This window comes from Salminus brasiliensis, chromosome 7 (genome assembly GCF_030463535.1).
Source record: "Salminus brasiliensis chromosome 7, fSalBra1.hap2, whole genome shotgun sequence".
NCBI classification, from domain to species: domain Eukaryota; kingdom Metazoa; phylum Chordata; class Actinopteri; order Characiformes; family Bryconidae; genus Salminus; species Salminus brasiliensis.
Genome location: NC_132884.1, coordinates 38,729,046 through 38,756,375, shown reverse-complemented (window position 1 = coordinate 38,756,375; position 27,330 = coordinate 38,729,046). Strand labels below are relative to the sequence as shown.

General features: G+C 44.5%; 1 protein-coding gene across 4 annotated transcripts in view; it reads right to left on the bottom strand.

Annotated features, from left to right (window-relative positions):
• The window catches only part of cacna2d2a (calcium channel, voltage-dependent, alpha 2/delta subunit 2a), a 295,606-nt gene that overhangs the window by 53,283 nt on the left and 214,993 nt on the right, over positions 1-27,330 (bottom strand). For all 4 annotated transcript variants that reach the window (XM_072684877.1, XM_072684878.1, XM_072684879.1 and 1 more), the window contains 3 exons: positions 23,990-24,121; positions 21,404-21,461; positions 2,094-2,144 (listed from right to left, as the gene is read on the bottom strand). In XM_072684877.1, the coding sequence (XP_072540978.1) occupies positions 2,094-2,144; positions 21,404-21,461; positions 23,990-24,121 (241 nt within the window). The remainder of the gene's footprint in view (positions 1-2,093; positions 2,145-21,403; positions 21,462-23,989; positions 24,122-27,330) is intronic.

Sequence of the window (27,330 nt, the reverse complement as noted above, 5' to 3'; positions counted from 1 at the left end):
ATGTAGAAGGTGTATAGGTTCACAGAGGGCTCTGGATAACCAATATAATGATTGTATTTGTGCCCTAGACATGTCAACCCCTGACTCCTATCACCACCATTACCACTGTGCTGCATTCAGAGTTCAGCAGGTTTCTCTACTATGACTCACCAAAGTCACACCAAACTCTGAACAGCTTTGATGACATCTCAGACACTGAATTATGTGAATTTTAATCATTCTAATAACTCTCCTGTAATCCAGGTCCAGGAAACCAACTCTTTATATAGTATAGCAGAGTTTCTCAACCTAGTTTTTGGGGCCAACTAGACAGGTCTGCATTTTGCTCTGACCTACTGAGCTGGGAGATCTGGGATAGAGCAAAACTGAGGAACCATCATTTTTGTTCCTCAAACCCCATGTCGAGAAACATTGCATTTCTGGGTTAGATCTTGGATTAGAGTGATTTCAGTAGAAATGATTCTAGGTGTAAGACTTTAGGACATTTAGGATGCAGCGGCACTGTCAATAACAGCAAAGAGAATCTTTATGGGAGAAGAGGGGTCAATTATTGGTAAGTGAAGAGTAGCCTGTTAGTAAATGTTGTATTTATTAACAGAATTTACATACGGATATTTAAAAACCTCCATGTATTATTAATATTATTAGTTATATAGAGTCATGTAAAAAAATAGGAAACGTGATAAAATCTTTTTTTAATATATTTAAACATCTGGACATTCGATCTTTACTTGAACATTGCTGTGAGATGGAGGTAATCTAACTAAACCCATACAACTAAAGAAATGTCTTTAAAAATGAGTAATGTAATTACTAGAAATTTCATTTTCCTGAAAAGACACATTTATTGCTGCTTAGATTCATGTGCAGAACATCAGAACATGGTTGGAGAGGATTATTCTGGACGAGTTTTGTCTTATTTAACCCTCAGACGTTTAGTCTGGTCTGCTCTTGATTGATGGTTGAAGTGAGTGGTGACCATGATCATCATGGCCAGATCCAAAGAGCTCTCTGAGGCCTTCAGAAAGAAGTTGGAGATACAGAGGAGTCTGGAAGGGGGTTTAAACAGATCTCAGATCAGTTAGAAATCAGTTGTTCCACTGTCCGCTAAATCATCTACAAGTGGAACAAATGACCAGCATGGCCAGATCAGGCTGTTCTAGCAAGTTCAGCCCAGAAGCAGAACCACAAGATGAGTAAAGAAGTCTCCAGCAGTCCTAAAATGCCATCACAGGATCTACAGGTAGCTCTCGCCACAGCTGAAGTCAAAGTACAGCAGCTACCATCAGACGACATTACGACATAGGGTGTCCTATCTTTTGCCTTACAGAAAAATGGCATTTCTATTAATAAAATTTTTATAAATGATGTTTAATAAGACATTTCCTCAGTTGTTTTGGTTTTGTTGGATTACCTTCATCTCTTAATGTTGTTTAAATGAAGATCAAATGTCCAGATGTTTAAATATATTAAAAAAAACTGAACCACACTTACTGTACCTCTAAGACAAATGAAGCCGCCACTTGTCCTTCAAAAGTGCTCATTTTTTTTGTATCCAGATTCAGTGCAAATAAATCAATGCTGACTTTTCAACCCATTAAACCTTAAGTGCCCTTCAGTATTTTAAACCCGTCCACAAAATCGATCAAGCAGGTTAAACAGGAGGATACTCTGAAACATATTATTCCTCACTGTTGTGTATTTCAGGGGCCAGATTATATCTGTCATGATCTAGAACACTGGTTCAAAGTCATTGTGGTTTCTGTATCTGCTGCAGATATATCAGCAATTCAAACAGGAAGGCACAAATCGAATGCCATTTTTCATGGCGCATAACCTCCAAGTCATTTTTCAGGGAGTACAATAACATTGTGATATGAAAAATGACTGCCGCTTTGGATGCCAACATGCCGCTGCAACGGAACTGCTGAAATGCTGGTCCAGTGGCTTCTGAAGCCAACAGGTGGCACTAGAGCACCATATTGATTTTTGGATCCAACCGTAGTCTTTTTGATCTATTGACTAGTGGTGGCTTTTGTATGTGTGTGTATGTGTGTGTGTATGTGGGCCTGGGGGTGTTGGACAGTACTTACACATCCACAATGATGACCATGTCTTTTGGAGAAGAGGCACCCTGGATGTACCTGTTAAACACAGAAATGAAAGACAGTTGAAGTCATTTATAGCATTTCGATTGGTGTATTAATCACACATGTTTAAAACACGGTAAAGACGACTGTCAGATTTACATTATGTAGATCCCGCCTTGCAGATTACATTTCTGCATCTCCGTCTGATCTATCTCTGACTGTGTCTAATTTTGCAATCCTGTATAAAGTCATTAGGCTGATCACCAGAGGAAATTCTCAAGAAACATCAACTTCAATGTTTTCAACTTATAATAAGTGTTTAATGCGAGAAAGCTTCTTTTTTTATTGGTATAAACGAATTGATACAGTCTGGAAGCTGTGATTAATAGCCTATAAAGCCTCTAAAGGTCCTAAAGCCTATAGTAAAGCCTATGGAAGCATTACAGAGGCAATAATGTCTATAGTGGAGCTTATAGAGTATTTATTAAACAATGAATGCTGTAGTAGAGCCTAAATAGGTTTCATAGAGGCATCAAATCTTATAGTAAAGCCTTAAGCGAATTTAAAGAGGTCTTAAAGCCTATAGTAAAGCCTATAGTGACTTTACAGAGGTCTTAAAGCTTTTATTAAAGCCTATAGTGACTTTACAGCGGTCTTAAAGCTTTTATTAAAGCCTATAGTGACTTTACAGAGGTCTTAAAGCTTTTATTAAAGCCTATAGTGACTTTACAGAGACTTTATACTTTATACTTTATAGAGACATTGCAGTCTATAGTAAAGCCCATAGACACTTTATAGAAGTCTTAAATCCTATAGTAAAGTCTATAGCGACTTTACAGAGGTCTTAATGCCTACAGTAAAGCCTATAGAGATTTTGTAGAGGTCAATAATAAAGCCTATAGAGGTTTTCTAGAAACTTTAAACTTGAATTTGTAGAAAGCCTCCTTCTCTGGACAGTAGAGACAGTAACTCAAACAAAAGCAGAATACAATCATTTTTAATACTTTTGATTTCAGAAGAACAAAAACTGATCAGGTGTCCCAATACTGATCGGTCAAACATGTAAAAAGCCAGTAGTATATCAGTGACCTTTTATGGGCCAGGTCTGTGTGGTCAACAACCGGATGACCTTGAACATCATCACAGACTAATCCGGTTATCAAAAGGATTGGGATTGGATTTGGTTGGATTGAGATTTTTTGGATGGACCTGAATTAGGCTGGAGTAAGTTTTGGGTTTATGATTAGCAAGGGTAGTGGGATGATCATCACCTCATCCCTAACTTCCCAGCTCCCATCTGTGTCAGTAATGGGTGCAACTTAGAAAAATTAGAAGAATTAGAAGGGGTGTCCGCAAACATTTGGACATACCGTGTATTTTGTTCCATTAAATACAAGGTAAGCATCTACTGTATAGTGGACCAACAAAACTCTGGATGCTGTTCGGTCAAGAAAACACGCCAAGGCGACGGGTTGGACATTCACAGGGTATTCAGACCTGTTCCACACCCTCCACTCGAGGGCACGAGTCTCGCTTCGCCTCGCTGTGTCTCTGGGAGTGAACTCTACACTGCGTCCTACTTGTCAAAACAGTTAGTGCTAAGCTAACCGAGGGTGCAGTTTGAGCAGCGCAGCGTCAGGAGAAAAGCCAGACCGGACAGGCTTTGTTCTTCAGCTGACTCATCAGGCCGCTGACAAACACATTAGTCAGTGCGTCCATCTCCCGCTGTCTTTGTGCTAGCGCTAGCAAATTGTGCTCTGGAGAAGGGCCCTGTCTCTTAACGACGCAGCGGCCATTTTTAGCTTAGCGTAGAGCTGAGCCAAGGCGCAGGGAATGAGAGATGTGTGGCGTCAGGGGGAAAAACACAGGGGAAGAGGGCAGTGTCTGTCCACGGCTGATAGAGCATGACATATAGAGTCAAATCCAAAGCAGACGAAAAACATAAAAGGGAAAAAACATGAGCAATTAAAAAGACATTACGGCTGACACAATAGACCCGGACGTCTGACGGATGCGGTCGATCTACTTTCATCGAAGGGGGGGTGGAAATGTGTACTGCGGTTTGCATTGTGAGGTAGCTGGCTGCTGTACAGACAGGTAGTTAGCGCTTTGCACAAGCCGGAGCGGACCAGTCGTCTGGGGTCTCTTGTTCCGTGCTAATGAGGCTGCTGAGCCGGAGTGAGTAGTGGGCATCAGGTGCCCGCCAGCCCGGCGAGGAGGCTTTCTGAAGCTCGGCCAAGCGGCTAGCGTGCCACACTCCAAACCTGCGCCGTGAACCTGGACCCCTGCTCTGCTTGCAGACAAATGCATCTCCTAAAGCCACTTCAGTTCAATTCAATTCACTTCACTTCACTTCACTTCTCAGGCTCTGAAGGAACTCAGCTTAAGGGGACACAGAACCAGAAGTGTAGGACCCTCTCTTTGAGCTGGCTTGGGGGGAGAAAGCGGGACGCTCGGAGGAATTCAATTAGTTCTGGTAATAGCGAGAGCTACATCAAAGTTAGGCCATGCTCTGGTTCCTCATGATCTGTAGTGACATTGGGAAATCAGTCTTCTGAAGCCATTAAGCGCACCGGCTCCACTTTTATCAGTTTAATTACTGAAATCTTTCATTTGAACCAGCGCCAGGCCGCGTGCCAGTCGCCCGACTGTCGATGCCTTCTAGGCCGAGCTGTGGTTTTGTGTCCCGGTGCGAGTCCTTGTACACACAAGCCTGTGAAAGCTGGGGCTGGCAAGTCAAGTCAGATTTATTTGTATAGCTTTTTACAACTGTTGTCGTCACAAAGCAGCTTTACATAATTAGTAATTAATAAAAGACAGAAACAAAGAAATAACAGAAGAGACATGAAGGATCAGAGACCCCCAGTGAGCCCCAACGGCGACAGTGGCAAGGAAAAACTCCCTCAGAGCTGGAGGAAGAAACCTTGGGAGGAACCAAGACTCACAAGGGGGACCCAACCAGTCCTCCTCTGGTCAGAACTATTTATTAATTATTGATAAAAATGACCAAACCATCTAAACTGTTGAACTGCTCTGATCATAATCACAATATATTAAGATAGTTAATAGAGGTGATATTAATAGTGGCAGATAGTTACGAGTCCATTGAGGTTTGAACATGGTCACTAAACAGGTAGCAGTGGTAGGAGGGTGTGCCGCTGGTCTGGCATGGGTGGTGGTGGGGGCGGGGCCTGCTGGTTGTACTGGTAGGTGGCAGCTGGTCTGACGCAGGTAGAGGGGACTTAAAGGATAAAAGGATAAAGGTGCACGTATTCGTCACTGTACAGTGTGGACTGTACAGCGAAATGTGTCCTCCGCATTTAACCCATCTGGTAGTGAACACACACTCACACTCACACGTGTTAGGGGCAGTGAGTACACACACACACCCAGAGCGGTGGGCAGCCAACTCCAGCGCCCGGGGAGCAGAGAGGGTAAAGGGCCTTGCTCAAGGGCCCAACAGTGGCAGCTTGCCGAGCCCGGGAATCGAACCCACAACCCTGTTATCGATATCCCGGTGCTCTAACCGCTGAGCCACCACTGCACCACTGACTTCAGCGGGTAATATTCCAGCAGGTCGGGCTGGGTGGCCATTTACTCGGAGAAGGTAAAAAGACAGAGAGAAGAATGTTGAGCAAGTGGCTTTCTTCTGTCAGTGTCGGGGGTGAAAACGGTATGTATTTGTGCAGCAGTAGCACTAGCACCCTGCTATGTCTACTCTTACTGTTTTGTGCAGGGGAAGAAACCAACACCAGAACATCCTTACCCAGAGAAATGGCTTGGCTGTGGGAGCATTAGGTGGTTGTGAGGTTCTCAGGTTAGCTTTTAGGCTAACGTCTTACTTGACAGCCACACAAGCACTGGGCGCTTCATAGCCGAGTTTCCCTTTCGCAAAACTTTACCTCATGCATGACTGAACACATGTCTCCTCCAATGCCTCCGACCGACTCTTTTCAAACTGCCGACATGGTAGCCGGGAAAACATTTACATTTACATTTATGGCATTTAGTAGACGCTCTTATCCAGAGCGACTTACAAGGTTCTTGTATTACAGAGGTGGGTCAGTGTAGTGTTAGGAGTCTTGCCCAAGGACTCTTATTGATGTAGCACAGCACCCAGTCACCCAGACTGGGAATCGAACCCCAGTCTCCCACGTGGTGTGGCAGCTCACTGGCAGGTAGTGGTGTTATCTGTTGCACCACACCAACCACAGCACCAGACCAGCATCTGTGTGGGCCAACATCACTTTAAGGGCGATAAGGGGAGAGTGCGCCACCTTGCTGAATTCTCTGCAGCTTCCCTGGCAAGGGGCGGGCATATGTAAAGTAAAGGTGGCTGTATTTTACCCATCTGTGGTAGTGAACACACACACACACACGTAAACTAGAGTTTGTGGGCAGCCAACTCCAGCACCCGGGGAGCAGACAGAATGAGGGGCCTTGCTCAAGGACCCAACAGTGGCAGCTTGCCGAACCCTGGTATCGAACCCACAACCCTGTCATCAACAGCCTGGAGCCGCCACTATCCACTATCCAACCATCTAACCACTGAGCCGCCACTGCCACTAGCATGTGCGTTAGGTATGGTGTGACCCACTGTGAATTCACACATGGGCTCACTCGGCTCACTCCGGGCATTTCCTGGACTTTGTACCGGGGGCAGGTACCCATAACGTCCGGTACTAATGATTCGGACATTTGCGTTCACACATATAGCTCCTCCTCCGAACGTTCGTAAAACTTCCGAGTTACCACAAATGTCTGAAAGGGGACTTGAACCCAAGACCTCAGCACTGAGAGACAACCGTGCTAACCACCAAACCCCCAGGCAACCTTGCCATGGTTTTAAGACTCTACCGGAACACAAGAAGCCTCAAAGATCAGAAAGATTCCTCAGTGTCCTCAGTGCTGGCTCTTTGACTTTTATGTGGATGATGCCACACCTATAGTACTATAGTAACAGAGTATAATTACTTAAATACTATTCACCTCCGTTTATAATTTTTTTTTTTTTAAGTTCATTAATTTTACTGATAATCCTAGGAGGTAATTTCATACCCGTTTCCGAGGCACTGCTTCCTTAAATTGCCTCTTGTCATTTGAAAGGAGTTCTAAAGCAATTATGGTCTAATGATTTCTTTCATATCCAAACATAAAACATCAGAGTACAAAGTGCTAAACTCCCTCTTATAGGATCTATTTCCCAGCTTCTGCTTTTGAAGGTTAGATAACGCTACCTAAATTATTCCATTAATGTGGCCGGACTATAAGCAGTTCTGACGTGGTCCCAAAAAAAAAAAGTATTAATTAACTCCTTGGATGCTGGGTGAGTAGACGAAAAGCCATTTATTGCCTTTTTGAAGCCTGGGGGGAAACTAGATAAAGACAGTGAGAAGTTATAAATCACTGCAAAAACAGAAGACGTCAGCCCTGCGTGCTCTGATCAGTAAAAATAGAAACACACTCTCGGTGCTGCTTCCTCCTAGCTGTGCAGAAGTGCAAGCATCTCCAGGCTTCAGGTTCTCAGCTGTGCTACCTGTAGCTTAAGGTCATGCATGGATCCATTCCTGGAGTAATGCTAGGTAAAGCAATCGTGCATGGTTACAGCATCCAATGCACTGGATTCCTCAGTGTCTAAATGGTGAACGAACCAGCTCTGACTTTGGGCCCATCCCTTCAGCAGTCTTATGCTTGCTGCAGTCTTAAGTGTAAAGTTTGCCCCTTGACTTCTCAATGATCGTGCTTCTTTCGCAACCTCACTACACTAACACCTATATAACACCTCACACCTATAGTTAGTGTGCTCTGGTCTGCATTAGTTAACAAATTTGAAGCATTTTCCATATGGATTTGGTTTATTTTCACACCACGTTCTCTCTGCTGATTGGTCAGACCTGTCTGGGGTGGAGCAAGAAAGGATATACATACAGGAAGAAGGTCCCATGTTCTGGACGAGTGCCGATTTCTGTGCAGTTTAACATAGAGCAACAGTAGAGATGGCAGTTACCTGGGCGGTGTACCAGTTTAACACCTGACTATGGGAGCCGTTTAGCTCAAACTTGCGGAGTACAGCTGATAGTTGGGTCGAATCTAGGTCAGAACATGTTCTTAACCTAAATGAACTGCTCCAGAGTTCATTTGGGACCAGGCTGGGCCAAGATTACCCCTTCTTAAGGGTCTGGATTACTGTCTGGATCACACCTGCCCAAACAAATCGCACGAAGGCTGAAAAACAAACCACAGTCACATTTAACCAGACTAAAAAGTACAGGTGTGAAAATGCCTTGAAGGTTCCAAAAAATATTACAGAACCACATTTGGTTCCCTGGAAATGAACCTCCACAAAGGAGCTACAGAAAAGGGCCCAATCCCAGTCCTGGTAATTAAGGCCTTCAGCAGCATCTGAATATTAGGTTCAGGTGTGTTGGATCTGAAGCCTCCAGGGTGGTAGATCTCCGGGATTAGGATTGAGAACTCTTGTTCTACACCAATCAAAAAAACAGGATGATAACCTTAAAGCTTGGGAACACAGAATCACATGCCCAAGTCAAGAACCTTTTAAAAAACCTTAATTTTTAAGAAAGCAGTTCTGCTCAGTTCGAGTGGTCGGGTCTAACTTTGTGTATTCCTTCAGATGCTGCCAGGCATAAATTACAGTTCATGGGAAGTTCTCATTTTCATGAAATAATCTGCTGTTCATCAGTCCTAGCTTTTTATTTTTTACTAATTTCAAATTGAAATGCATCTGATCAACATGGAGATGGCTAACTGCCAGCAACTGGCTATCAGATGCACCTGCAGGCCTGGCCATCACGTAACTTCCCCTGCCGCCGATCCAGCACTCTGGAGAATCCATTTTTTTCTGTTAACTCCTCATCTTCCTGGAGTTTTATATATTTTTTATTCTCATTTTTGTGAGCTTTTGGTTAGGGCTAGCAAAACTTCAGAAGGCTAAAGCTGACAGACTAAAGTTTCGAGTGAAGACAGAACTAAACAAACTGAAACTACTGCCGACCGGGCTGTCATTAGTACACCAATCACAGTGGCCAACAGCAGTCTGGAGGAAATCTCAGAGCAATGAATGTGGTGAGTGGGTCCAACTGCAGTCACGAGGAAGCCTCAAAACAAACCAGGCAGTGATTGAAGCCAGTCACATCATCATCATTGGGAGGTCAACAAGTTAGTGATTATGTCCATGTCATTGGTCTCTAGACTGTCCGCCATGTTGTCAAATTTGCAACCAGTGTCTGCTCAGGACAGACCAGAGGTGGAGCCAGACTCGCCTACTCATTTGGTAGACCCGCCCCCTTCTCCCAGACCAAGCCTCAGTGTCTCAGACCACCTTCATTGAGCTAACAGCGCAGAAGCAGAGCGGGTTTCCCCCTGGATAAACGATGTAACGAACAGAAAGGGCGCCATGCATTCCATCTGTGTACAGAACCCTACAATGAACGGTTCTTTAAAGAACCCCTCTAGCCCACGCCTGGAATTAAGCATGGTGCCAATGGACTCATGTTTATCTGCTCCAGAGAGTTCTAGTCTATTGGCAGTACTTCTATACAGGGGCTAGACATGCTCTGTTTGTGGGAGCAATTTAAAGTAGCGGAATGCATTCATTAGAAAGCAGTGTCCATAAACATTTGGCCATATAGTGTCCATGTGATGTGATGCAGTGTTTCTACCATATCATCCACCCTCAAGTCTACACTATTTCTTCATTCAATATTATTAGCATTCGGCTACTTAGCTGGCGACCTTCCCTGACCGAGCCAAACCGCCTGTGGACTTCCTGCACTCTGGCCTTCGCCGGCCGGGCCTAAACACAGCTGAGCCGAGCTTGTCCTCAACCTCAGCGCTTACCCGCACACAGGCCTGCCTGCTAGATCCAGATGTGCTGTTTCTGCATGGATTCCACTCCATAATTACCCCTCCACTGCGGCCCTGCGATGCCATTCCTTCCCAGTCATTACCCAGACTCCCAAGTGCCCGGGCCAGGTGACGCACAGATGGGCCTGGCTGGTGCCACCACGATCCTGCTCCCCTGATCCCACAGCACACACAGACTCCAACAGTCAACCCCAAACACACACACACACACACACATGCTGCCGAGTGCTGAAGCAAGCACCGGCCAGCCTGGCTAGTGAGGATCTGTCATCATGAACATCTGCCGTTGCGTAAATCCGGGACGGGACACATGTGACAGTGCCCACGAGACACCCTACATACAAACATACACTACATGTCCAAATGTTTGTGGACATACTTTAACATGCACCCATTGCGTGCTGCCCCAACTGTGCACATGTACACACACACACACACACAGCTTGTCTAGTCCCAGTAGAGAAGTACTGCCAATAGAATAGGACTCTCTGGAGTGGATCAACATGAACCTTTTGCAACTATGCCTAATGCCAGGCGTGGGCTAGATGGAGTATTAGGGCCCCCGGCATTGGGCTGAATGGTGGTTTATCGAAGCTGGGGAGTTGAAGATGAGGTGGGGTTGTGATCATTCAACATGCTGACCTCACTTACACTCTTGTTGCTGAATGCAATCCAATCCTAACAGCAGTGCTCCAAAATCTAGCAGAAAGATTTTGTTCCCTGGACAGTAGAGACAGTTACCCCAGCAAAAGCAGGATCAACTATTTTTCTAATACCATTGATTTCAGAAGATATAAGGCATGAGCAGGTGTTCCAATAATTTTGTCCATACAGTTTAAATGAACATGACCATAGCATTCAGCTTTAGAGATAAGGGTCATGCACAGTGGACCACAGTGAATATATTTATATATATACAGAGTGGTGTCCCAACACTTTTGTCAATTTAGTGTACATATAGTGTGCTAATGCAGGGATGGATAGAGATCATAAGAATGCATGGTCGATAAACGGGCCTCTGTTGGCCTAAATGGAAGATGAGCATAAATATGGGACGGTAAACTCCATTAAATGAACTGTGGTTAATATGGGACTAGCGCTGGCCAAATGAACGCTAGCGGAACTAATTGAGCGCTGTTGATTTTTTTACTGTGAGCAAACACAGGCTAAACTTTGCAGCGCTGGAGCCTGCTCTGTTTAGCATTAGCGTAGCGAATGTATTCAACACCAACCCCACACACAGCCCTGAAACAGCGCTTTACTGAAATGTCAGCGGCCCGAAACCTTCTATATGCAATGACATTTTTTTAGCAATGAAAACTCGGCCTTAATCACAGACTGCAGTGTTTCCAGAGACGCCAATCACGCTGCTACGGAATACGCCCCCCCCCCCCACTGAAGTGGAGGCAGGGATGGACATTGTAATGAGGCCTGTTTTGTTTTGATCGTGCTGCACTTCCAGAATCGAGGCACTGAGGCTTGTACCGCAGTGCAGAGCAGAACGAGAATAAAATAAATAAAGAAATAAAAGTCAGTCCTTTACCTCTGAAGGGAGAACATTCACAGGAGATTGTGTTCATGCTCTCTGACCTATCCTCTCTCTCTCTCTCTCTCTCTCTCTCTCTCTCTCACTCTATCTCTGTCTCGCTCTCTCAGTATTTCCAGATCTCAATGTACTCTTGTCTCTCTCAATATACCTCTTTCTTCTCTCTCTACACACACTCTATGGACAAAAGTACTGGGACACCTGCTTCTTCATTGTGAACGGTCTCTACTGTCCAGGGAAGAAGACTTTTTACTAGGTTTTGGAAGAGCATTGCTGTGGGGATTTGATTGTATTCAGCATCCTTCTCTCCCTCTCTCTCTCTCTACCTCTCTACCTCTCTACCTCTCCCTCTCTTCCTCTCTTCCTCTCTACCTCTCTACCTCTCTCTCTCTCTCTCTCTCTCTCTCTCTCTCACTCTATCTCTGTCTCGCTCTCTCAGTATTTCCAGATCTCAATGTACTCTTGTCTCTCTCAATATACCTCTTTCTTCTCTCTCTACACACACTCTATGGACAAAAGTACTGGGACACCTGCTTCTTCATTGTGAACGGTCTCTACTGTCCAGGGAAGAAGACTTTTTACTAGGTTTTGGAAGAGCATTGCTGTGGGGATTTGATTGCATTCAGCATCCTTCTCTCCCTCTCTCCCTCTCTCTCTCCCTCTCTTCCTCTCTACCTCTCTCTCTCTCTCTTCCTCTCTTCCTCTCTACCTCTCTCTCTCTCTCTCTCTCTCTCTCTCTTCCTCTCTACCTCTCTCTCTCTCTCTTCCTCTCCACCTCTCCACCTCTCTCTCTACCTCTCCCTCTTCCTCTCTACCTCTCTCTCCTTCTCTCCCTCTTCCTCTCTACCTCTCCTTCTCTCCCTCTCTCCCTCACTACCTATCTCTCTCCCTCTCCCTCTTCCTCTCTACCTCTCTCTCCTTCTCTCCCTCTTCCTCTCTACCTCTCCTTCTCTCCCTCTCTCCCTCACTACCTATCTCTCTCCCTCTCCCTCTTCCTCTCTACCTCTCTCTCTCCTTCTCTCCCCCTCTACCTCTCTCTCTACCTCTCTCTCTCTCTACCTCTCTCTCTACCTCTCTCTCTCTCTACCTCTCCCTCTCTACCTCTCTACCTCTCTCTCTTCCTCTCTACCTCTCTCTCCTTCTCTCCCTCTTCCTCTCTACCTCTCCCTCTCTACCTCTCTCTCCTTCTCTCCCTCTTCCTCTCTACCTCTCTCTCCTTCTCTCTCTCTTCCTCTCTCTCTCCCTCTCTCTCCTTCTCTCCCTCTTCCTCTCTCTCTCCCTCTCTCTCCTTCTCTCTCTCTTCCTCTCTACCTCTCTCTCCTTCTCTCCCTCTTCCTCTCTACCTCTCTCTCCTTCTCTCCCTCTTCCTCTCTACCTCTCTCTACCTCTCTCTCTCTACCTCTCCCTCTTCCTCTCTACCTCTCTCTCCTTCTCTCCCTCTTCCTCTCTACCTCTCTCTCTCTACCTCTCTCTCTCCTTCTCTCCCTCTCTCCCTCACTACCTATCTCTCTCCCTCTCCCTCTTCCTCTCTACCTCTCTCTCTCCTTCTCTCCCCCTCTACCTCTCTCTACCTCTCTCTCTCTCTACCTCTCTCTCTCTCTACCTCTCTCTCCTTCTCTCCCTCTTCCTCTCTATCTCTCTCTCTCCTTCTCTCCCCCTCTACCTCTCTCTCTCTCTCTACCTCTCTCTCTCCCTTTCTCCCTCTCTACCTCTCCCTCTTCCTCTCTACCTCTCTCTCCTTCTCTCCCTCTTCCTCTCTACCTCTCCCTCTCTACCTCTCCCTCTCTACCACTCTCTCCTTCTCTCCCTCTTCCTCTCTACCTCTCTCTCTCCTTCTCTCCCTCTCCCTCTCTACCTCTCCCTCTTCCTCTCTACCTCTCTCTCCTTCTCTCCCTCTTCCTCTCTACCTCTCTCTCCTTCTCTCCCTCTTCCTCTCTACCTCTCCCTCCTTCTCTCCCTCTTCCTCTCTACCTCTCCCTCTCTACCTCTCCCTCTCTACCGCTCTCTCCTTCTCTCCCTCTTCCTCTCTACCTCTCTCTCTCCTTCTCTCCCTCTCCCTCTTTCTCTCTCTCTCTCTCTCTCTCTCCATCTCCCTCTCCATCTTCCTCTCTCTCTCCTTCTCTCTCTCCCTCTCCCCCCCTCTCTCTCCCTCTCCCTCTGTACCTCTCTCTCTCTCTCTCCCCCTCTCCCTCTCAGATTCGGTCTGCTTTCCTCCATCTGACGAGGTGCCACTAAAATTAGCAAATTAGAAATGAGGCGATTATCGATGCTTATCCGTCAGAACGATATGCTCAGCTGACACACACACACACACACACACACAACTACACACACAACTACACACACACCATGCAGCTGCTAATATCTGAACACAAATATGCAGGTGTGACCAGTCGACAGGGGGGTGGTGTATAATTGCTCAGGACTCTGTTTGTCTGTGTGTGTGTGTATGTGTGTGAGGGAGAGAGAGAGAGAAGGAGGGAGAGAGAGATGGAGAGAGAAAGAGAGAGAGAGAGAGAGAGAGAGAGAGAGAGGGAGGGAGAGATAGTGTGTGTGGAAATAGCTGTTTATATAGCATGTGTGTGAGTGAGAGATATCACACGTGTGTGTGTGTGTGTGTGTGTGTGTGTGTACTCTCATGTGTGTGTGTGTTGGGGTTATTATTTAATGGACGGCTGCTCTCTGCTCCTCCTCTGTGTGCGTCTGTGAATAAAGATTGAATTAAGATGTGGAATATGGGCGGATGTGGAATATGGGCGGATGTGGAGCAGAGCCGCTCGCTGTGCTGGAGGAAGATGTTGTCGGGCTTTTATTTATCCAACTTTTTTTGTTGATTATTCAAAGAGTGCGATGCAGAGATGCGCGTCTGTGCTGCCGGATGACCAGAGAGGTCTCTGTTTACCTTTCATAAATATGAAACTGTAGAAAACAGATTGTATTTCCCGGGAAATAGACGACACTATCAGAATATCAACACAAGGCCTCGCTCGACCGGAGCCTCCGCTGGAGAATTGTCCCACAGACTAACAAACAGGTTCGCTCCTGAAACAGCGCAGCAGTGAGGTCCTGTAGCAGCAGAGCAGCTGAATATATTCCCTGAGAAAATGACGTTAGCTAATCATCTCAAATCTAATTCATATATCTATTATTTCTCACTCGTCATGCAGAAACCCAGTATCATCAAAATGGGAACTTTACAGGAGAAGGAGAAAACCTTCTTAACTCTCAATGGAAGTCAATGTACAAAGATTTTATTCCAGGTCATTTAGGAGCATTTCTATTGGTCCGTACGTCATCAAATTCTGACACAATGTAAAGAACTACTGCCAGATTCACACTACACTACATGGACAAAAGTATGTGGACACCTGTATTAAGTTTACTGTCTCTGCCGTCCAGGGAAGAAAGCTTTCTACTAGACTGCAGGGCAGAGCATTGCTGTGAGGATTTGCTTGCATTCAGCACCAAAGGTAAGGTAAAGGTGCACGTGTGCACAAATGTGTCCTCCGCATTTAACCCATCTGTGGTAGTGAACACACACTCACACAGTAGTGAACTAGTGAACTAGGGGCAGTGAGTACACACACACACCCAGAGCGGTGGGCAGCCAACTCCAGCGTCCGGGGAGCAGAGAGGGTAAAGGGCCTTGCTCAAGGGCCCAACAGTAGCAGCTTGCCAAGCCCAGGTATGGGACCCACAACCCTGTTATAGATAACCCGGCGCTCTAACTGCTGAGCCACCACTGCCCCGTAGTGCCTTAGTGAGGTCAGGATGTTGGATGATGATCACCACCCCACCTCATCATCCTCAACTCCTCAACTCATCCCAAACGTATTGGATGGAGCACCACCATCCACCATTCCAGAGAACACAGTTCTTCCACTGCTCAATTCTGAGGGGCTTCATACACCCCTCTACTAGCCCACGCCTGGCATTAGGCAGCATGGTGCCAATAGCTTCATGACGTTTATCTGCTCCAGAGAGTCCTATTCTATAGGCAGTACTTCTCTACAGGGACTAGACAAGCTGCATATGCGAGATTGACCATGCTTGTGTCGAAGGTGCCATGTGTTGGTCCACCCTAACTAGTGTCTGGGGCATCACGTGCGAAGGAGGGGGGGGGGGGGGGGGGGGGGGGGGTGACATATGAATTGGGTAATTGGCGGTCAAAACTGGGGATGAAAAGGGTGAAAAATCATTCAATTTATAATAATAATGTACATATATGGTAGTATATTATGCATATGGTCATTGCCATATCTGTGCAAATGAGGGATGTATTAGATTATCCTTTTTTAAGGGAAAGCTCTGACAAACCATTAAGACTTTTACCAAGGGGTGCCATTAATTCTGAAGGAGGCTTTACATACTGTATGTAGAAGCATTTTAACATTAATTCTATATCACTGGTCTGTGAATGATGGTAGGCTATATCTCAGCATCAGTCTCTGGCTAAAGGGGATTACCTTTGCTCTTTAATCTTTTAAAAAAAGACATGGAGGCAAATGGCAGGTGAGCAAAGCCCTCGGCTCCGGTCGTTTCTGCCTGTGACATTTCTGCAGCCGCGGCCGAGGCTCTCCGTGCCTTTCAGCAGCTGCCATAATATTTACTGAGGAACCAGATTGACTTTTCCCCCAAAAAATCAATATGTGCTTTTGGGCCGCTATGCTGGGCTCAACCTGCATGCTAATAGCATCTCTGTAGCACGCTTGGCTAACAGACGTACCATTCTGTCTCTATGTCTCTCCTTCAAATTCCCTCTCTCTCTTTAAATCCCTCATTCTCTCACCACTAAACCCTCACTTCTTTCCATCTCCGAGCAATCACTCACTCACTCTATCTCCTCTCTCCTTTTCTCTCTACCTTTTCATCACACCATCGCTCTGCCTCGTCCTCCATCGATGCCCATACACACACCCCGGTTATAATGGAGGCATGTTAATAGTTAACATCAGAGCAATTAGAGACAATCAGGTCTGCTGACTGGCCCATTCATTTTATCGGTCAGAGTTGAGAGGTCAATCAGCTGAAGGTGGGGTGTAAGAGCTAGCCAATCATTTGACGGTTCATTCAAGTGGTACCGTCTTTATTGACAAAAGTTTTGGGACACCTGCATATTCATTGTTTTTTCCCCCAAATCAAGGGTAATTAAAAAAAGGTGTAACTGTCTCTACTGATATGGAGCACGGCTGTGAGAATTTGATTGCATTCAGTGAAAATATCGTCAGTGAAGTCAGAATGTTGGATGATCACCACCCAACCTCACCCCCAACTTCCCAACTCATCCCAAAAGTATTGGATGGAGCATCATCCATCACTCCAGAGGACATGCACATCTGTGTCAGCAATAGGTGCAACTTAAAGTAGCTAAATGCATTCAACAGAAAGGGGTGTCCACACACTTTTGCAAGTTTTGGCCACCTGTGTATTGGTCCACCCAGAGTGGGTTGTTCACTGCAGCAGTTCCGTACCGCTGCAGTCTCACTCATGCTCTTGTTGCTGAATGCAATCAAATCCTCACAGCAATGCTCCTCCAAAATCTAGTAGAAAGCCTTCTTCCCTGGACAGTAGAGACAGTTACTCCAACAAAAGCAGGATAGACTCTTTTTAATGGCCTTGATTTCAAAAGAACAGATGAATGGGCAGGTGTCCCAATACTTTTGTCCAAAGTGTATACGCTGTTACATTAGCTTTAATAGAGAATTCTGATAGGATTAGTTTGTATGATTTCATAGGTAAATACCTCAGGTTATGACACACGTGTGTGTGTTCCGGTGCATGTTAGCTTGTGTGTGTGTGTGTGTGTGTGTGTGTGTGTGAAAGGGCTGCCAGACTCATTCTTCACTCTCTGTCTGTCACTGTCCTTTCGGCCCCGTGGTTGGCTTACTGAAGCGGCGGTCTTGTCATCTGGGATGCGGGATTGGTGGAGCCATGCGGAGAGTGTAATACACACAGACAGCGCGCTGGCCCATAATCACGCAAACTTGACCTGACACGTCCTGCCTCCCCCCCCTGCCACGGCCCTGCCAATCAGCACAGCTGGGCACAGGTTGCTAAGCAACAGTCTAAAAGGGGCGCTTGAAGGGGAAGGGGGGACAAGAACAGTGGGCACCAACTAGACCAGAGAAACAACACACACTCAGACAGCAAATACCACTGCGGCATACAGACACACCACATATACACACTTTACGGTGCGACACCCTACAGCTGACTGTAGGGGCCTAAAGGTCGGCCCGATCTGGGATGCATGTAAGACAGTAAGTTTAACAAGAGTCATACTGTTAGGGCCAGATGACTGGGTAATGACTGGTGGGTAACTACTGACACTGGTCTGAGGGACAAATCAACCCAGATACTGACACCTTCAGAGGCCTTTAGATTATTTTAATAATCTTAATAGATTAATATATTATCCACTGCAGTACATGGAAATTAACACCCAGCAACTTGATCTTTTTGACTAACTGCAAAAGGATTAGCTTAGTTTTTTCTGTGTGTTTTACATAGGGACGTCCAGATCTTATCCAGTGGATCAGGACTAGGGCCGATCCAGGCATGTTTTAATGGATCAGGTACTGGCTATTTTAATCCAGTCCTGGGTCTTTTTCATTTTAACAATGGTGTTCGGAGCGCCATCTGGTGTCCTCAAGGCACCATTAACAGACAAAATCCCCAGCCAGCTGCAGCAGTGCAGACGTTCTCAGAAGGTAAATAAAAGAGTGTAGAGTCTGCAATCTGGAGCTATTTTACAGTGGAGCATGAAAATAGACCATAATATCTGAAAGTAATGCTGAAACTGTCAATCCTTCACATAAACTGATGAGCCAAAACATTAAGACCAGTCACTGTAACTGACAGTAATTAAACAGCCAGGCTAGGTGAAGATCTGAACGAATTTAACAAGGGCCAAATAGTTCGGGCCATAGGACTGGGTCAGGTGCTGTTAGTGGTGGATAACTACTGACAGAGGTCTGAGGGACGAATCAACCCAGATACTGGGTTAGACTGTTGCTTATTCGATATATAAAAAGATATATATATATATATATATACAGACACACGTTGTTCAGAACCATCTGGTATATTTAAATGCATCCCTACACATAACCTTCCATTAAAATTGAGACACAATTTCAAACAAACAAACCAGACTCCTAAATCCCTGCTTCTTTATGATTGAATTGATTGTCAATTTAAATCTAATCGAGTCACGGATGCTTAGCCAAAATTACACTTCACAATCCATAACCCAAAATCAAACACACTGCTTTGCCTGTTTTATAGCCTGTCTGCCTCTGAGGCAGCTCATGCTGCAGAAATGTTATCAGTGCCTGTCAACGTTCAAATGTTAACTGGGCAGATTGTGCAGACGGTGCTGTGCTGACATGCTTGACATGCTTTTAAATCTGCTTGGGTGTCAAACACTACATAAAGCAATGTAAGTAATTACTATTATAGATCTTTATTATTATTATTATTATTATAGATACACTATATATTAAGTAGCAATACATTTTAATAATATACCGTGTTCTTATGTAGGCCTTCTACGTTTAAGTTACATTACCTGTGGATAATGTCTCATAACAGTGTTATAAATGAGATAAACGTCCCTCACCTTTGGCCGTTTTATCATTTAAAGCCTTAAGTCATCTCATCATTACTGGCATAAGCTGTAAATCATCAAGCAGTGATTTATAAAATGAATTATTCACTGCTTATGCATATGTTATAAAGTGGCCTTAAACCCTGACAATATCAGCTATATCACACCCAGCAAAGCACATGGAGCACAGCCCATTCCCGTCACCCATACTCTAATCACCCCTACACTGCAAGCTCTTTACAGGGGACATTGCGTAGGCAGGGCCTGTATGGATGTCCCAAGTGGGAGCCAGAAAGTTTTGTCCCTAGGTTACATGTTGGCCTCATATATGGATGCTGACCAGGGTCAGTGGAGGGGTTACTTATGCCCCCCATCTGGATTGTACATTGCACATGGGGCCTAGATGGGACCAATGTGAAATTAGGGTGGGTTGTAACAATAGGGCTCACTGGGGAAGCCCAACTGGGTCCCAGTAACAGCACAGCTACCTATCCCACATTCCACCCATGTCCCATATGAGCATGCTGGCTGTGTCCCTTTGTCAGTCTTTCGCTGAATTAAGCCCACTTCATCTCCAGAAGGCTCAACAGTGAGGTCTGGCATCCCAGACGTCTCCACTCCTCTCCAAGCTCACTTCACAGACCTGTCACTTAACCAAGTTCATAGCTGTAGAACCACACCGTCCTCCCTGGTGAAAAAGGCTGTACCCAGCCCCACTGGCTAAAGCTTATTATTCTATAACTACAGTTACTTATTCATCAGGTATAGACGTGTGTAATCCCCACTGGGACCCAGCGTTGGGTCCTGGGGTTGTTAAATATAGTGTTACTGAGAGTTCTTTTGTAGTTCATGAAGCAAAGACAACACCTACCAACTCCTCTGTTTAACACGTCAGTCACACTGACAAGCTAGCCGACTCACGCTCAAGCTAGCAATGCAACTCTGTTGTTTGGCCTCAGGTTAACAGCCTTTTAGACGTATCTGGGGATTCTTTTTTTCTGTGCGAGTGTGTAAGGGACAGCCTCATTGAGTGCGAACTTAATTACCCTGTCACAGAGGAGCCTCGTTAGCACCTCGCTAGCACTTTCCCGCTCTGAGAGACGGTGGCTCAGCCGGCCGTGGACTCGTCTTACAACTGCGAACACAGCTACTACCACTGTAGAACAAGGAGTTTTTCAGTATCAGCGTTTCTTCGTCCTCCTTGTTTACATGCCTTGCTGCATAGCCACAGGACACTGTTTAGGACTATGCTAATTAGGATACCCTAGGAAAACCTTATTCTTTTATTTTTAACCATATTTAAAAATGGATATTTAAACTACATTTGAACAGTATTGAGAAATGGAGGCCAATTCAATTAGACTTTCTAATGGTAGATGGTAGTTGATGGTAGAGCAACTGTGCTAAGAGCTACTTGTAGGTCCATGATGACACTTCAGGACTGTTGGAGACTTCTTGAGGTCTGCTCTTGGGCTGAACTTGCTAGGGCAGCCTGATTTGACCATGTTGGTCAGTTGTTCCAATTGTAAATGATTTAGCGGACAGTGGGACGGCCGATTTCTCATTGTTCTGAGATCTTTTTGAAGCCCTTTCCAGACTCTTCTGCATCTACAACCTTCTTTCTGAAGGCCTCAGAGAGCTCTTTGGATCTGGCCATGGTGATCTTCTTCACCACTCATTTCAACCATCAAGACCCTACTAAGCCTGCGTCCCAAATCGCAAACTTCTATACTTTGCCTAATACATTAACATTAACATCTAATGGTCGTGCACCATTTTTAACACACTACTCAGTGTGATAGTGAGCGGTTTGGGACACAGCCAAAATAACAAGCTCTTCAGAATCCTCTCTAAGCAATCTTCTAATCATCTGCATCTGATTTCTAAGCCATGTCTTCAGCTGTAGGTGTCTCTCAATATTGTTCAAATGATGTTTGTAAAGGCCCTACTGTGCAAGTGCAGTGGGCCTCGTTTTCCACACGCTGTGTTTACATGAAGCCTCTGTCCTCATGGTGCAATCCGATTTGTAATCCAGAGGGCAAGAGGGCATGAAAAGCAAATTGGGACAGGCCCGGCCCCTGTGAACACTGCTGACATGTATTGACCCGAGCCTGGGACGAACTGTAAGCTGCAGCTGTCTGACTTCATTTGAGCTTCACATGCTTGCTTGCCCTCAGTAGAAGTGGCCGCCAGAGACTCACTGGAAACAATGAGATCAAAGTCAGACTAAATGGACTCTTTCCTCAGCCGGCTGAGAGGAGCAGCACTCACCAAGGTCGTCTCCTCACATCGTACAGGTCAATCTTGTTTGGCGCCCTCCATGGAGTAGCTGATGGGGAGAGAGATAGCAAGAGAGAGAGAGAGCGAGAGAGAGAGGGGGATGAAAAACTCTACCTAGTGGCATTTACCAGAAAACAGATGCTGAGTGACTAGACAGCCACTTAATAACCAAAACCCATTTTTAAATATTTATTTATTTATTTATTTATTTTCTGCCCAATCTGGATCACCAGTCACCCAACCCACACATATTCTCCCAATCACATCCAATGCTCCTGACAATAGGAGAAGGAGGTGAAGACCAACACACGCCTCCTCCTCCTACACATGCACAGCCAGCCAGCACCTCTTTTTCCAAACTCCAGCCAATGCAACTTCACAGGGCAACCAACACGCTTGGAGGAAAGTGACGTGTACCCGGCTCTGATGCATCAGTCAGCAGACGCCAGCGCAGGCCAGCATTGCACTGGAGTGATATGGGGAGAAAGTGCCATCTACCCACCCTGGAGAGTGCTCTTTCCAGCCCATGGCTGCTATATGCAAAATAGTGACAGCACCTTATTCTGCTGTACCGCTCAGGGGCCCCAGAAATGGTCATTTTATGATGAGAGGACAAAATAACACTTTCTTTTCTGATTTGATACTAAAACCTGAAGTATTAGCTGATATTCCTTCTTTAAAATCTGCTGTTTTTAACTGCCTGAATCAAAGAACGAAAAGGAACAAATAGTTTGGCAAAAAGTCAAAAGTCAGATGTCAAACTTGCGTGACTTATCGCTGACCCCAGATGAGGTCAACCAGCCAAGACATGTTTAGTATCTGATGTTTGCTTCTTCAGTTTTGAACAGGAGATGCCAGGATAACATTGCTAACAAACACTGGACTTTGACTGTCACCAATCCCAGCTGTGAGAGTCAACGTCATGTCTCAAAATGTCTGTAAATCTGCTCAAAGCGCACCCAGATCTTCACAATGTGCTTTAGGACACGGTGTGAATCCTCAGCATGGCTGAATGACAGGTACCTGGCACCACTTCTACCTCCACACAATAGATGGCATCATTCCAGGCACTGCAGCCCAGTCTAAAGTGAAATCTACACTGGTACTACTGGGGAAGAAAGTTGTCGTTTCAAAATTGTCTTTAAAATGTTTAAAAGTGGTTGATCCAGACTGTTTATCATTATTTCTTTTTTATGTGCTTAAAAAGCTTTACAACAGAGCTTCAAAGCAAATGAATCAAGGCTTATTTGTTGTGTATTTACAGAGATGAAGGTTGGTGACAATCTAAGTCCAGTATTTGATAGCAACATTAGCCTAGCATCTTCTATTGTAAACTTAAGAAGCACACATCAGATACCAAACATGTCTTGGTTGATTAACTGTATTTGGGGTCAGTAATCAGACATGCTTGTCATTCAAACTACTTCTTAAGTTTGAAAGAGTTAGTTTCAGGTTTTTAGAGAATAATTAGATATTATTGATATTATCTTATTAGGTAAATCTGATTTACCCCACTGGCAGACAGTTTTGCTTAATATAAGCATTTTAATCTAATGTTCAGTACTAAAGTTATTGAGTTTTATGAATATGTGATTTTTTATTTCTAGATAATTGTACTGATTAATTTGCATTAGATTTTTTGATTGCATTAATTATCCTTTTATATTTTCAGCTCCATCTTTAATGAAATATGTATATAACATAAAATTTGTTATAAAAACAAGGGAAAAACCAACCCATACATAAAAACAAGGGAAAATATACATAATATTATTATTTTTGTACTTTTACTGTTATATTTAAAAAATCAAAAATCTATATATCCAAAATAAAATAAAATAAAGGAGTAATATGAATATAAATACATATAGTAGTGTTGAAAGATGCTTAGCTGTTCAGTGGGCCACTCTAATAAATGCAAATATTGCATATTGAATATTAATGACAAAACCAGAGAAAACCATGTGAAAATGTTTATTGTAGAAAAACAAACTGATTTGGACTTTGGACTTTTTCTAATTTTTAACCCTTATTTTCTGCCCAACTGTGGATCATCAACCTAACCCATATATAAAAACAATGGAAATATATATTATTGTGTATAATATATTATAATAATATATAATATATTATTATTTTTTTACTTTTATTGTTATATTATATTTCAAAAATAAAAAAATCTATATATCCAAATAAAATATAAAGGAGTAATATAAATATAAATACATATAGTAACATTTGTTGTGAAAATCTGTTTTGTTTTGTGAAAAAACACTTTATTAGATTAGATTAGCATTTATTGCAGTAATGCTTTTAGCCCTTATCCACTGTCTGATATGGATTATTGGTGTAAACAGAACAGAGAAAGGGTAATAGAAATATATTGAGACATTATAGTGATTGATTAATCCTGTCACTAAACAATAAGAGTGGATTAGTTTTCTTCCCAGCTGTCAAAAGCGCTTATTCAGCAGCACCCAATCTATTACAGAGTACTGGAATACTGGATGGATCATTACAGCTGTATAACTGTAATCCGTCCACACTGTTCCCGACACTAAGCCTGTTAGAATTTACCTGGATAATATCTAGTGACACCAGTGGCACTTCCGAACACCTGCCAGCGAAGCGAGGGGTCTTCTCGGCTGTTGTCTATGAACACCCTCTCCAGTGCCTGGGTCCAGTTCAGCTCATTCAGGATTGTGGGAGCTGAAGGGCAGAGAGAACAAAGACAGAGAGAGAGAGAGAGAGAGAGAGAGAGACATGAGTATTATGTTAAAAATCAATATGACAACCGAGGATCAGGCAAATATCAATGTTAAACGATGCTTAGCTGTTCAGTGGGCCACTCTAATAAATGCAAATACTGAATATTGAACATTAATGACAGAACCAGAGTTGTTTGATGGGAAAATGTTTAGGATTATTTTCTGTCCAACTGTCCAACTGTGGATCGCCAATATTGAAGACCCCCCTCCCCATCACGCGCAATGCTCCCGACACTGGGAGGGTGAAGACCGAGGCATGCCTCCTCCAACCCGCCATCCAGTGCCTCTACAACATCACTGGGCAACCAATGCGCCGTGAAACCGGAACGCCGTGTACCCGGCTCTGATGCACCAGTTAACAGACGCCAGTGCCGGCCAGCAGCACACCGGAGAAAGTGCCATCCACCAACCCTGGAGAGAGCCAGGCCAATTGTGCCAATGGCTAGCAACATGACCATAGTGACAGTGCCCTATTCTGCTGGACCACTCAGGGGTCCCTGGAGTCCACATGTCTTCTGACTTGAGACCCACTAATAATGAGGGTGGACCTATATGTGGTTCTGTTCAAAGCAATGGGAATAACTCTTACTTTAGGGCCACACCTGGCATCACGAGCCACGAGCCAGGAGTGTCGCCTTTATCCGTTAGTTAGCGTGCTATTGTAACGTGCTCCGCTAACTGGTGAGGGCGGTGGACAGTGTGGTCTTGCGGTTATTGTGTATTTTTTATCTGGGGCAGTGATATGGTTGATGTGCCCATCGAGACGCTTTGGCGTTCACACTACAAGAACACCCGAGGTCCTACGGTTCGAGCGATCGGATTCCTCCTGTACTTTGGGGCCTACGCTTATATAGAGTGGATCGCTTCACATCAAACCACCCTGACTGACTTTCATTACATCTAAACCCTTTAATTACACATAATATATAACATTTTAGCTGTTACCGTTAAAGCCACACCTCTATGAGCAGATACCGTCAATCAACTGAGGTAGCAACTGGCCTCCAGTCATGTTGCCATTGTGTTCAGAGGCTAGGGCCGTTCTCCATCCTGCAACAGCCGATACTCTACTACTGACGCATACTGTCTTACTGTTGTCTTCAGAAAACGTAAGAGCATGTGCGTCTTATTGTGGATTCAAAGCAGCTAATTTATTATCCAATCTCCAGCATTGCTAAGCAATGATACAGTGCGTTCACATGACGTTAACACTGCTCTGTGGACTCGTCTAAAGGGTTCACTTCAGTTCTCTGCCGCCGGGATTTTAATCCATGAAATAACTGCTGATTGGAAAGCTAACTTTCAGTAACGCAACAACACAGCCTGGATCAATTATCACCACTGAAGCCAGCTTGTTCCTTCGGTGAGAAATGACAAGAAAACGCCAGTTCACCTCCGTCTGCCTCTTCCCTCCAATTCGGCAGCAAACTGTAATAGTATAATAGCACTGATATGCATAGTAAGGCTGATGTGCATGATAACGGACGGAAGCAGACACCAGACATACCCTCGCCACTGATAAACACACAAACAAAAAAGTGGGCCATGAGAGGACACGGTTTAGTCTGGGCAAGGTGGTGTGTGTGTGACTGTGTGTGGGACAAGGTGGTGTGTGTGACTGTGTGTGGGACAGTGCTGAAAGTGGGCCGGTACTCACTGGCACGCAGCACCCACACTTCTACATTGGACTCTTTCTGGGGACTTTTCCTAGAGTACCAGGACTTGTCTGAGGCTGACGGTACTCCTCCTGCCCTCTCTGTATCAGGATCTGCCCAATTCACAATAACGCTACAGAAACCTCATTACCCAGAGGGCACCACAAGTGCTCCAGTACAAGACCAGTAACGCTAATGCTAATCAAGTCAAGTAACATTAACGCTAGTCATGTAACGCTACAGCTAGTCAAGCAACGTTAAGGCTACTCAAGTAATGTTAATGCTAGTCAAGTCAAGTAACGCTAATGCTACTCAAGTAATGTTAATGCTAGTCAAGTCAAGTAACGCTAATGCTAGTCAAGTCAAGCAATGTTAATGCTACACAAGTAACGCTAATGCTAGTCAAGTCAAGTAACGCTAATGCTACTCAAGTAATGTTAATGCTAGTCAAGTCAAGCAGCGTTAATGCTACACAAGTAACGCTAATGCTAATCAAGTAGTGTTAATGCTAGTCAAGTCAAGCAATGTTAATGCTAGTCAAGCAACGTTAATGCTACACAAGTAACGCTAATGCTAATCAAGTAGTGTTAATGCTAGTCAAGTCAAGCAATGTTAATGCTAGTCAAGCAACGTTAATGCTACACAAGTAACGCTAATGCTACACAAGTAGTGTTAATGCTAGTCAAGTCAAGCAATGTTAATGCTGGTCAAGCAACGTTAATGCTACACAAGTAACGCTACTGCTAGTGAAGTCAAATAACCTTTACGCTAGTCATGTAACGCTACAGCTAGTCAAGCAACGTTAAGGCCACTCAAGTAATGTTAATGCTAGTCAAGTCAAGCAATGTTAATACTAGTCAAGCAATGTTAATGCTACACAATTAACGCTAATGCTAGTCAAGTCAAGTAACGTTAACGCTAGTCAAGCAATGTTAATGGTTCACAATTAACGCTAATGCTAGTCAAGTCAAGTAACGTTAATGCTAGTCAAGTAACCCTACAGCTAATCAAGCAACATTAATGCTACTCAAGTATTGCTAATGCTAGTCAAGTAAAGTTATAGCTCGTCAAGTCAAATAACATTAATGTTAGTCGGGTAACGCTAATGCTAGTCAAGACGAGTAACATTAATGCTGGTCAGGAGAACCAATGTTAACACTATTGTTGCTATTGTGGGGCTAAGTGGTTGCTATGGTGTTGCTAAGTGGCTAATAGGATATTCCAGATAGCTGCTATGCTGTTCCAAAGTGTTTGCTATGCTGTTGCAAAGTGGTTGCTGTGGTGTTGCTAAGTGTTTTTTTTATGGTATGCTAAGTGATTGTTATGGTGTTGCTAAGTTGGTAATATGGTGTCCCAGGTGGTTGCTATGGTGTTACTAGGTGATTTCTATGGTGTTGCTACCAACTATTGAACCCCATTCATTTCTATTGGGTTAGTGGTGTGAAAAACCGTACATCTGATCTAAAAGCTGGATAGAAACCCGGAGTCGCCACAA